The sequence below is a fragment of the Cervus canadensis genome, chromosome 9 (genome assembly GCF_019320065.1).
Source record: "Cervus canadensis isolate Bull #8, Minnesota chromosome 9, ASM1932006v1, whole genome shotgun sequence".
Lineage (NCBI taxonomy): Eukaryota > Metazoa > Chordata > Mammalia > Artiodactyla > Cervidae > Cervus > Cervus canadensis.
The window spans coordinates 75,792,928-75,805,679 of NC_057394.1; the positions used below are offsets into that span (position 1 = coordinate 75,792,928).

Below are 12,752 nucleotides of genomic sequence, written 5' to 3' on the forward strand. Positions count from 1 at the left end.
TTCCCCTGAGCAAGTGTTTTCTCTCAGAGCCTTAGTCTCCTCATTTGAAAATAAAAGAGGTCAGGCCAGTCGGTCCCCAGAGCCTGCCAGGTTCTAGTATTTCCTTAGCAAACATTTACCCAGTGGATTCTCTCTGAACCAGTGCCTGTGCTGGGCATTAGAGATGCAAATGAGGTGCAGCTCTCAGCCCGTCATATTCAGTGGGGAGAATAATTCTGTTCTTCAGACTACACAAGGTCTATTGTGACTAAAGTCAGTTGCTGATTGGACCAATGTAAACAAAGTGTGCTCAGTTTAAAAGAAAAACCTACAGAGACTATCATGTATAAAATTTCCTGCTAGGTTTCAGGTGGATTAGAAGAATAAATTATGGTTCCTCTCAAAAGAGGCTCTAATCCAGTGGAAGACACACTGTTCATGCAGCGAAGAAAACACATTTTATAATTCCTGTTCATGCAGGGATAGTTTTCCAGGCCACCAGTGACAGACAGCTCAGGTTTTCCCAAGGGTTTTATGTTACTTATCATTAAGTGATTTTTATTGTTTGTTGTTTAGTTGCTCAGTCTGTCCAGTTCTTTGCAACCTCAGGGACTGTAGCCCTCCAGGCATCTCTGTCAGTGGAGCGGGTTGCCACTTCTTCCTCCAGGGGATCTTCCCGTCCCAGGGATGGAACCCGCCTCTCCTGCATTGGCAGGCGGATTCTTAACCACAGAGTCACCTAGGAAGCCCCATCATTAGGTTAGAGGGAAATAAATGCTGATGCTAATATTTGTCCTAAATGCAGCCTGGCTGTAGTCATAGAATTCATGGTGGTTTTGATAAAGGGCTGTGAATCCTTCTGTTATATGACATGTTCTTTTACCTGAAGCAGCCAGTCCTTAAAGAGGCATCTCCATCCCTCCAGGGTGTGTGTTTTATCCATTTTCTATTCTTGGAGAGTCTAGCCATTGTTTACCTTATAGAAGATAAATACAGACTGATGCTACACCATGCTGGGAATGTCTGCCTAGTCTCAGGTCACCGTAAAGAGTGTTTTTCTTCTTTGTCTTTTGTTCCCAGCTTAAAAAATCAGTTGCATTTTTTCAGCTTTATTGAGGTATAACTGACAAAATTATAAGATATTTAAAGTATATGGCATGATGATTGGATAAATGTATCCATCGTGAGTGGAAGAACTGAATAGTTGTGCATATGATATTTGAAATTGTATCCAGAATTTCTAAGATGTCTTTAATCATGACAATTTTGTAGATAGAATTGAGTACTAATAACAAAGTAGATTCAGAGCAAAAGAAATGCAGATCACTTTACATCAGTAATTTCAAACTCCAAGAAATAAAATGACTTTTAAATGAACAAAACAAAGATTACGTTTTTAAATAATAGGTTTTATTTTTAGAGCAGTTTTAGACACACAGCAAAATTAAGCACAAAGTATTCGGAGTTCTCATCTACCACCTGTGGCCACATATGCACAGCCTCTCCCGCCATTAACATCCCCACCCAAGTGATACCTTACAGCTGTGAACCTACACGGACACATCGTTGTCACCCAGAGTCTGTAGTTTGCATAGGCTTCAGTCTCAGCCTTATACATTTTATGGGTTTTGACAAATGTATAGTGTCATGTATCCACCATTATAGTATCATACGCAATATTTCATTGCTCTAACCATCCTCTACCCTTTCTGTCCATCCTGTGATTCCCCTCTCCCTCCTCACCAATAGTAACCACTGATCTTTTTACTGTCCCTATAACGACTGATCTTTTTACTGTTTTGCCTCTTTCAGAATGCCATATAGTTGGAATCATATAGTATGTAGCCTTTCAGATTGGCTTCTCTCACTTAGTAATATGCATTTAAGGTTCCTCCATGTCTCTTTATGGGCTGATGGCTCGTTTCTTTAGCACTGAATAACATTCCATTGTCTGGATGTACCACAGTTTATCGGTTCACCTACTGAAGAACCTCTTGGTCACTTCCAAGTCTTGGCAATTATGAATAAAGCTGCTATAAACATCCCTGTGCAGTAGCACCTCACACCCACTGCTATTGTGGACATGTTGGCTGCAAAAGTTTGGTCACATTGTTTTATATTTTAAGTGTATGTGTCCTTTAGAAATACAATATTTGTCTTTATGGATTAAAAAATAATTCCTGTGCAAGTTTTTGTGTGCAATAAGTTTTCAACTCTTTGAGTAAACAGCTAGGAGTATAACTACTGGAATATATAGTAAGAAGATGTTTAGTTTTATAAGAAACTGCCAAACTGTCTTCCAAAGGGGTTGTACCATTTTGCACTCCCACCAGCAATGAATGAGAGTTTCTGTCATTCCTCGTCCTGGCCTGCATTTGGTAATACCAATGTTTTAGAATGTTGTTGTTCTAATAAGTATGTTATGGTATCTCACAGTTGTTTTAATTTGCAATTTTGTAATGATATATGATGTGGAACATTTTTTATATGCTTATTTGTGACCAGTGTATCTTGTTTTGGTGAGGTATCCCAATTTTTGTCTGTTTTTTTAAATTGGATTGTTTTATTATTTTGATTTTAAGTTGTTTTTTGTATTTTTTAGGTAACAGTCCTTTATCAGATGTGATTTTTATGAATATTTTCTTCACACCTATGGCATATCCTTTCATACATTGGACAGTGTCTTTCACAGAGTAGAAGTTTTTAATTTAATGAAATCCAATTTGTCAAGTATTTATTTCATAGATTATGCCTTTGATGTTGTATCTAGGAAGTCATCACTAAACCTAAGGTCTTTTAGATATTCTCCTATGACATCTTCTGGGAGTGTTACAGTTTTGTGCTTACATTTAGATCTGTGACCCATTTTGAGTTAATTTATGTGATAGGTATAAGATCTGTGTCTAGACTGACTTTTTTTTGCATGTGGATGTACAGTTTTTTCAACATTGTTTGTTGAAAACCTATCTCTTCTCCATTGTGTTGCCTTTACTCCTTTGTCAAAGATTAGTTAGCTATATTTGTGTGGGTCTATTTCTGGGCTCTTTATTCTATTCCACTGATGATTTGTCTCTTCTTTTACCACTATCATACTGTCTTGATTACTATAGCTTTATGGTGAGTCTAAAAGTTGGGTATTGTCAATTCTCCAACGTTGTTCTTCTACTTCAGTATTGTGTTGGTTCGTCTGCAAGCTTTTTTCAAAATATTGCAAATCTCAAAAAAAATTTCCTATTTGTTTTTTCATTTGGCTCCACCAGATCTTAGTTGCAGCATGGAGGATCTTTAGTTGCGACATGTGGGATCTCGTTCCCTAACCAGGGATCGAACCTGGGCCCCCTGCATTGGGAACATGGAGTCTTAGCCTCTGGACCACCAGGAAAGTCCCTCCCGTGTATTTATTGACAAAAAAAAATGTGTGTTTGAATGAACCCACACTGTTCAAACCTATGCTGCCCACAGATCAACTGTACATAATGCATCTCAGATAACACTTTTAGCTCTTAGGTAGAGACCTTCACACATTTGGAACTGGCTATCAGGTACAGGAGCAAAGGACCTGAGGGAAGATAGCTTCAGACGAGGTGATCAGCTTCTAGTCCATAACTGCCTGTCACAGTTGACACTGATGAATGTCTAATAAGTGGGTAAACTGGAGATGGCTGACTTTAAGTAAATATCACAATAAGAAGCTGACAAAAAGAACTACTTCAATGTGAAGCATTAGTGAAACCAGTTTAACAGGCTGTCTGTCTCCTGCCTCTAAGTAAAAGATGAGACGGGGCTGAGTACGACCAAGAAGAGGCAAAATTCACAGACATCGTGGCGGTCTAATTAACAGGAAGATGGCTCTGTTATCTAGCTTGGGTGACTTACTGGTGATGCTGTTAATCAAGACAAGACTTTAAACAGGAAAAACAGGTTTTGAAGAGAATACAGTGAGTTCAGTTTTCATAGGTGAGTTTGAAGGGCCAGGAGGACCCCACAGATGAATGAGACTAGTGAATAGCTGAAAAATGTAGCTCTGGAGCTCAGGTGGGGTGTCCAGGCTAGAGAAAGGAGATAACCGTCATCAGAATCTAGTTTAAGAGCTGATATCTCTTTATTCCTATGCAGAGTAAAAAGAACCCAGATGATGTGGTGGATGTTACAGTCAAACACATGATAAAGGGTTAGCTTTGAAAAAGAGTATAAACATCTTGGGCTTCCCTGGTGGTGCAGTGGCTAAGACTCCATGCTCCCAATGCTGGGAACCTAGATTCAATCCCTAGTCAGGGAACTAGATCCCTCATGCTATGACTGAGTTTGCATGACATACAGTCAAATAAATAAAGAAAAATATTTTTTAAAAAGAATATGAACATTTCATATGATGAAGGAAAGAAATGTTAAAAGAATTAATGACTTAAGCTGTATTTTCTCACTGGCAATGGTCTGTTGAGGAATTGTGATATTTTTCATGATCTGAGAATGAATGCCAACAGAGAGAAAAAATGAAATAAATGCTGGTTAGCAATTTGAGGAGCCCAGCTGAGGGAGAATTTCAAAATGTAAGCATTGCTATGTACTAGTCATCACAGACCGCTAAAACAAAATACCACAGACTGGGTGCCTAAACAACAGAAGTTTAATTTCTCACAGTTCTGGAGGCTGGGAAGTCCAAGATCAAGGTGCCAGTGAGGTTTGGTTTCTGGTGAGGACTCTCTTCCTAGCTTGCAGACAGCCACCTTCTTGCCATGTCCTCCCATGGCTGATTGAGAGAGAGGGAGGGGGTGTTCTGGTGTCTCATCCTTTGTTCAGTCACCAAGTCGTGTCCGACTTTTTGCAACCCCATGGACTGAAGCATGCCAGGCTTCAGTCCCTCACCATCTCCCGAAGTTTGCCCAAGTTCATGTCCATTGAATCAGTCTCTTCCTTTAAAGACATTAATTCTATTGGATTAAGGCTCTACCTATGACTTCATTTAACCTTAATCACTTCTTATTCCAAATACAATCACATTGGGGTTTAGGGCTTCAAACTGTTGAGTTTGGGAAGGACACAATTCAGTTCGTGGCATATATAATTCAGCACTATAATGTGAGTTCTTTTCCCATTTATACACAAGAGCAGGAGAGAAGAGAGATGGTTGAGTTGATCCAAATTTGGGGATTAGCAGGATAGACTGGAGAGAAAGTCAAAGTGGCAGATGAAATGAGGGGCTGGTGAAAATATGGCTTAAAATTACTTCCCATGGGTTCCAAGAATGATGAAAGGGAAGCAGCAAGGATTGGTAAGCTTCATGGAAGGTCCTCTCAGGTCTGGAGGCTGGAGAACAAGAGGGAACCCTTTATCATGTACCATCTCTGGGTAGTGTCCTTTCTGGGGATGTGATTGGTTGTTTCTGCACTTTCAGCTTCACTGGCAACCGATGAGAATCATCAAACTGGAAAGATTTAGGTTCATTAGTGATAGCAATGATCACATTTTTCTTTCTTTTTAGACGACTAAATACATTGAACAAGTGTGCCTCAATGAAACTTGATGTGAACTTCCAAAGGAAAAAGGTAGGTATAACTTACTACACCTTACTAAGACCATGTCTGTACCAGCAGGACAAGCTGCATTCACAGATTAAAAACAACATGAACCTAACCAAAATTCTGAAATGACTGACCGTCTATGTGTTTATTCTCCAAATATCTCATCTTATCATAAGCATCATGAATAAGCCTGATAGGAACCTAGGCTAACATCTGTTTCACTTTGCTTTAGTTTTGATCAGAGGGTTTGCATACAAACATAAAACGCCTTGTTTGTGATCATCTTTCAGAAGTTCGTTTAGTTGTAAATGTCCACTCCATATTAGACTCAAGTTCTCCAGTGATTTGTAGATTAAGAGAATGAAGAACAGAATCTATGGGGCGGGTCATGCCAGGTGTCTTCTGCTTCATTCTTTCCGATGGCATTTTGTTTCAAGTCCAGTTCAGGATGTGTTTATTGTCAGGCTGGTTCATTTCATCGTGGTTGAGCAGGTGGAGGGAGAGGGTAACAACAGGATTCAGAACTCGCCCGTCTCTCCATTCTCACCCCTTGCCCTTTTCTCTAGTCACAGGGGACGTCCTTCAGTTTCCAGAGTCACTACACTTCCTCTCTCTTATAGGACTTTGCAGGCATTTTTCTCTCTGTAGGTGTAAGGCTGGCAATTTCAGTTCTGAAACAAAGCTATACTTTATTGAGCACTTACTGTTTTCCACAAGCTATGTTATGGTATTTCATACATTGTGGCAGAGGGTCTCTGTTTTCTAGAGAGGAAAATAAAACCTGAACTGGCTAAGTCCCTTGCCTGTGATCTATTAGATGGTGGAGGAGCAGGGTTTCAACTTCAGGTGTGTCTGACTCCAAAACTGAGGCCCATAACCACTGTGCTGAAAGACCTCTCTTTCTCACTGAATTGATCCTTTTAGGAAACTCAGAACTAAAATCGTTAGCTACTTTTTTCATTTCACATCTTCAGTATGTAACAAGTCAAGCCTCACTATATTTTGAAGAAGCAGAGAAAACATCCCTTAGTTTTAAGAAAGTGTTCTTTATTCTGGTCTACACAGAGAAGTCATTACAACCCATGGATTTTAAGTCACTCCCGAGTAACCAAATCTTTAAAAATAACTTTAGCCTGACTTTCTGCTCTAAAATAGCACCCAAAAAGAAGCGCAAATGAATTTTGGTTGACCTCACCTTCAAAACAATTTGGAGTTTGAGCTAGGAACCAAAGATTCAAGCTAAGGAGGTAAAATGGTGAAAAACAATATCCAGAGAATATATTAAAACATGGGCAATTTGTCCGGGTCAAAGAAAATGAAAAATGTGGGAATAAACGTCCCAACAGCTGTCTGGCTGAATAGAGCCCTTGAGAAGTACATACACTGAAGCAGGAAGGTCAGATGTTGTTTTGGTTGTAACACATGGTTCTTATTAAACCAAGCACAGCCACGCCTGTGTGGCTGGTCTGTCCGGCTGCCAGTGCAGATCCTTAGCTGCTATGTATCACAAACACAAATGCCAAAAACTAACGACACGATTTGTTTTCAACCAAGTGGTATGATTGAATTCTTCCCTTATCACCAGCATTTCAAAACCCACACGTGGGACAGGCTTGAATAACATGCATTAGGCCATGTTACCTTCGCAGAAGCTCCTGTGTAAATTGGTCCCTTCGGCATTCTGACATTCTTAATTTATGCCTTACATTGGCTATGGTGGTGTATACACTTACAGTCCCTACTTAGCTGTGGGCCCCATGGATGCAGGCACTTGGATAAAACAGGGCTTTCCACGTTGTTATGTAGGGACTCGTGGCCTGAATTTTGAAATAAATAAATCCAGTGAGTGGTCTCCACCCACTCGTGAATCTTAGTCGTGACACGCATTGGGGGCTGTGGTCTAAGCAACTACATAGGAGACCCTGGTGGTGGCACGTGTCCCTGTGATCTGCTCCTTACACAAGTCACAGACCAGTCCTTTGTTGTTGTTCTGTCTCTCAGTTGTGTCCAACTCTCCATGGCACCATGGACTGCAGCACACCAGGCTTCTGTGTCCTTCATTATCTCCTATAGTTTGCTCAATCCCACGTCCATTGAGTCAGTGATACCATCTGATCAACTCAACCTCTGTCACCCCCTTCTCCTTTTGCCTTCAGTCTTTCCCAGCATGAGGGTCTTTTCCAATGAGTTGGCTCTCGCATCAAGTGGCCAGAGTATTGGAGCTTCAGCCAATCTTTTATTTTACTGCAAAAAAACACTAAATGCAGACTAGGACCAGGCTAAATAATCAAAAGCAGAAAGTGAAACTTGAGAGCCAAGCACCACAGGAGCTTCAATCAACTGTGGAATTAGTTTGTTTGGCAGAAGGGAAAAAAAGACAGTAGCGTTTCCTCTGGGTTTGTCCCTATTTTAATCAATCCAAGAAACAGAAACACAATGCTCACCTCTAATCTGCAGAGGCCCAGACATGTTTAATTCCCCAGAATGTCATCCCCAAATGGCTTCACCACCTGGGAACACGGTCATGCTTCTCCCTCCAGGGCCCCAGAAGGCTGTGTGTGCTTCTTAGAACTCTGTGGTGTGGTGAGCAGGTGCCACAGCCGGTACCACTGCTCATCACTAACCGTATGTCACAGATGCAGAGATTGAAGGACAGGGAAGCTGAGTAACTTGCCCAGAGCCACTCAGAAATGGCACAGGCAGGATCTGAACCCAGCTGTTCTGCCCTTCCTGGCCCTTGAGAGAGATTCAGAAATGTATTGTCATGAGCTTCTGGCCCTCGGCCTAAGACCCAGAAGGGCTTCCTCAGCAATATATACAATTAGGTATTTTTATTGTTGTTTTAGAAGAGGGATATTTCTTGCTTTTTGTACTCAAGTCCACAATTTATTTAATGTCTTCGTGGAAATTTACCTTTGGATCTCTCGTGGTTAAAAGAGCCATGAATTTCATTGCTCTGCTTTGAATTTGGTTCTCACCTGATTTTGTTTAATTCTGAAGAGTTTGGTGGGTTGACCCAAGATAGGGGAAAAAAAAACAAAACAAAATCCACAAATAGATGACAGTGGTGAAGCCTCATTCATACTTAGTTAGGCATGCACTTTCCTTGTACATCAAATGCCACTCACTCGTAAAGCACCAGGACAACTGAAATCGCACCTTGCCACTTTGCAGAAGAGAAAAGCAGCCCTCTAAAGATTCAAGATTACTTTCCCCATGAGAAGCAGGTAGAGTGTCCTCAATCTTGGCCATGCATCTCACTGAAAGACTTACTAAACCCCTGCATTTCTGAGAGGCTGAGGACCCAGCCATTGCCCACATCTGGCCTCAGGCTTCTCCCCTTGCAATGCTGCAAGTGGCAGGGCCGTGCTTCTGAACAGGAGGGCTCAGACACTCAGCTCCAGTCAACTTTAATGGGAGATACACGTCTAAATTTCCATGTACTTGTGGAGTAGCCACCTCTTACATCTGTGGGCTCGTATGGGCTCCTGTTTCCAGTGTAAAGAGATGGTCAGATTTTGTTTAAAAAAGACAAAATCCTTCCCTTTGCAGTGTCTGTTTTTGGCATTTGTCTCTGAAGCATATATAATTTCAGTTACGAATGTTCTCACTTTTTTAGAAAAAGCCAAAAGAAGTTTGAAGTTTCCTCTAAATTAAAAACAACCAAGGCACATGCAAAGCTACTCTTGCTCAGAAAACGGTTTCTTCATTATGACCTACAGAATTCATACTTGCTTTATGATGACACTGAAATCCCCTCATTACAGTCAGTGTTAATGTGATGTGGGTTCTATTCAAAGTTAAAGTCAGAGACTGAAGACTCCAATGAGGATCTCTGCTAAGTGAGGAAAGTATGAGACGCTTACACAGGACTCTTACCTAAGATTTCCTGAGGGAAGACGAGTGGCTTCAAAAGAAGGTCTTGGTTAAAGTCATAGTTTTAATAAAGCTCTCTGAAATCATGACCCCAAGGTGGAAAGCAACAAAGAAACCATGACTAATTGCCACGTTGCAGCCAGCACCTCCTAGCCTGGATGCCGTGGGCATTTCAGAGGAGCTGCAGCTGTTGTCAGGGGGCCTGGTCTGAGCCTCCGCCTGCACCCTCCCCCCCATTGCCTTTCATAACCTCAAATGTCCCACTAAATAAGACACCACCTGGCAGCTCCAAACAGCAGAGTCAAATGAGAGAAGTTACATTTCATTCCATCATTCCTTTGGTGGAGAGTAGTACATCTTACACTGAAGAGTGTTATGTGTGAATATCCTCGAACCTGGATCTTTGAGTGAGAGGAGCTCTTCGCTCATCTTTTCCAACCTCCTATCCAGCACAGGATTTACTTTCAGAGCATCCAGCAATTCACTCAGCCTCTGTTTATAAGCATCTAGACTTGAGTTCATTAAAATGCAAGGCAATTTATTTTTTCCTAAGTACTGGAAGTCTTCCATATAATAAGCTAAAAGTTGACTTGATGTAAACGTGCCCGTCTGATTCCAACTCGTCTCTCTGGAGAGGCACAGAATACAGATTTCTTCTTTGTCTAGACCAGAGCTCAGCAAGCTACTGCTCCTGCTTTGGTAAAGAAAGTTGTACTGGAATAAAGCCACACACATTCTTTTGGCTGCAAAGGCAGAGTTGAGTAGCTGTAGTGTTCTAATATTTACTATCTGGCCCTTTACAGAAACTTTTCTAACCTCTGTTCAATCTAGAACAAAGTTTCTTAAACTGTCTACAGTGAATGATCAATTTTTTAAAAAATTCCCAGCCTGCCACTGACCAAGATACTTTTGTAAAATTCATTACAAAACAATTATTAGAAACATGAATGATATTAGAAATATGAATGATACAATCATTAGATAATCTCTAATGATTGTACTAGAGAAAATACAAGACTAAATGTTTTATTAGGCTTTGAAGATACAAAATTGCATTACAATAAATATAACTGAAACAAATATACCAGGAAACAGAAAAGAATTACAAAAATTGTTCATATTTTTACTAAAAGTGTACACTTAGGCAATTAATATGAAGAATCATGATTGCATTTGCAACTTTTTTTCTGTTGTTCAGCTGTCAGAACTAAACAAAAAGTTTACTTTGAAATACCAATTCCACATATTAAATGTCTATACAACATTTCAGTCAAACACTATGACTATGAGTATTCCCGATGGTGAGTTTTGTTATCTAATTTAGGTTTGATTGACAGAAACCACTCACAGGGGGAAATGTGTATCTCAAATACTTCTTTGTTTTAATACTAACCATCATAAAGAAGCCAGTCCCACAGAATATGTTGAGTGGGTCTTACCTGACGGTCCAGTGGTTAAGACTCTGCCTTCCAAATTGGGGGGTTCAGGCTCAACCCCTGGTCAGGAAGCTAAGATCCCACATGCTTTGCAGCTAAAAAAAACCAAAACATAAAACAAAAACAATACTGTAACAAATTCAATACTGACTTTTAAAATGATACACATTAAAAAAAATAAAAATAAAGAGGTTTTTAAAGTAATTTTTAAAAGCTTTGGCTATTCTTTTTACTTTTACCAAAACGAAGTGAGGCTGTATTGTCAAACTTCACCTCTAATCCACAGTCACCAGCTAGTTTCTACAATAGTCTTTCTGTAAAACAGTGAATCCTGTACGTTATACACTTTGGGTTATGCTAGATAAACTGATCTTGAAATGTCACATGTAACATGGACCTTGTGAGCCCAGCACACAAGCTGGTCTCAACCCTGTTTAGTAAGACAAGTCCAGTAATCATGAACTTGGATAGCACAGCCATGCCAAATGGTGACAAATGGTTTTAGTACTTACTCTCAGTGTCTGAACTCACCTCACTTAAGACTGGTCAGGGGACTGTCAGCCCCTTGACCACACTTTGAGTTGTACTGTCCTCGAGTTCCTTTTTTCTAAACCAAACCATTAGTCCTTTTAATCATCCTTCATAGAAGGTTGTGATGTCTAGATCACTGGCCAACCTGATTACTCTACTCTAGAAATATATCCCATTCCATGGGCCCCTTAAGCTGTGGCCCGTTGTTCCTAATGTATGTTACCGGTGCAGAATACAATGGGGCTGCACCTCCCAAGTGTTGAGATCCATGCTTTTGGTCAGATATCCTAAGGTGAATGTCTTGGTTTGGTTACCACATTACATGGTTAACTCATATTAAGCCTAAATCTGCTACAGTTCTCAAGACTGTTGATAGGAACGAAGACTGTTCCATCCCACACATCCTGTAATAGATTTGTAAAGTTAAGTTCTTCGTGTTTAACTTCATGAAATTTCATCTTATTAACAGGCCATCCTTCAATTCTGTTAAGATCGTTATGCATCTCAAATCAATATTCTCTAACAATAATTAGTTTCATCTTGCACTTTAAGATTTATCTGGCATTTTCACGTATACTCTCTTTTGATTCTATTGGCAAACCATGCCAGATATGGGTTGTTATCATTTCCATTTTACAGCTGAGAAAATTGAGTCTCAAAGTGAGTGCCTTGCTTAAGATGGCTTAGTGAGACCTGAATGGATGGGATGGGGGCGGGGTGGGAGGTCCAGAAGTGAGAAGAGAGACGTGTACTTATAGCCGATTCACTTCATTGCACAGCAGGAACTAACACGACACTGTAAAGCAGTCGTCCTCCAATTAAAAATAAACAACAGCACAAACAGCACCTAGTGAATAATCTGTGCCATCTTCACAGTTTAAAAACATGGATCCTTCTGACTCATTCAACTTATTCTTAAAATGGACACAGCCTGGAGGCGTCCTGCGTCATTTGCTTTCAGTCTTTCCATCACCCTCTCTGGTGGAGTTACTCAACCAGCTACTCACAAAACGCTCTGTAGCCTCCAGCAGTTTGGTGTCTTGGCCTTTTGTGAGTTCCTGGCTGAAATCCAGACACACGTGTCCCTAGTATTTCCCTGGTTTACTAAATTGCTGAGATAAGAGAATAAAGTTAGTTTGGTGTGTCTTTTTATCATAAAAACATCTGACTCCTAGAGGTTTCCATTTTGCGTTTCTAAATAATCACAAACTATTTGTGTCTAGCCTCAAAAAAAAAAAAAAAAAAGATGAAATCTGATCATCTCCTAAAGAGTACACCTTACATTTATTATTGGAGAGTCTGCTATGTCCCTGACCATCTGCTGGTCCCTGAGTATATAAAAAACTAAAACTGTGGTGTTTTTCATGCTGTGAATCAAGGCCCATTGGTAGATTATCAGATGAACCTA

At 40.3% G+C, this 12,752-nt stretch overlaps 1 protein-coding gene across 7 annotated transcripts in view; it reads left to right on the forward strand.

The window, feature by feature from the left end:
* The window catches only part of STARD13 (StAR related lipid transfer domain containing 13), a 219,686-nt gene that overhangs the window by 178,506 nt on the left and 28,428 nt on the right, over window positions 1–12,752 (forward strand). For all 7 annotated transcript variants that reach the window (XM_043477442.1, XM_043477447.1, XM_043477443.1 and 4 more), the window contains exon 4: window positions 5,462–5,525. In XM_043477442.1, the coding sequence (XP_043333377.1) occupies window positions 5,462–5,525 (64 nt within the window). The remainder of the gene's footprint in view (window positions 1–5,461; window positions 5,526–12,752) is intronic.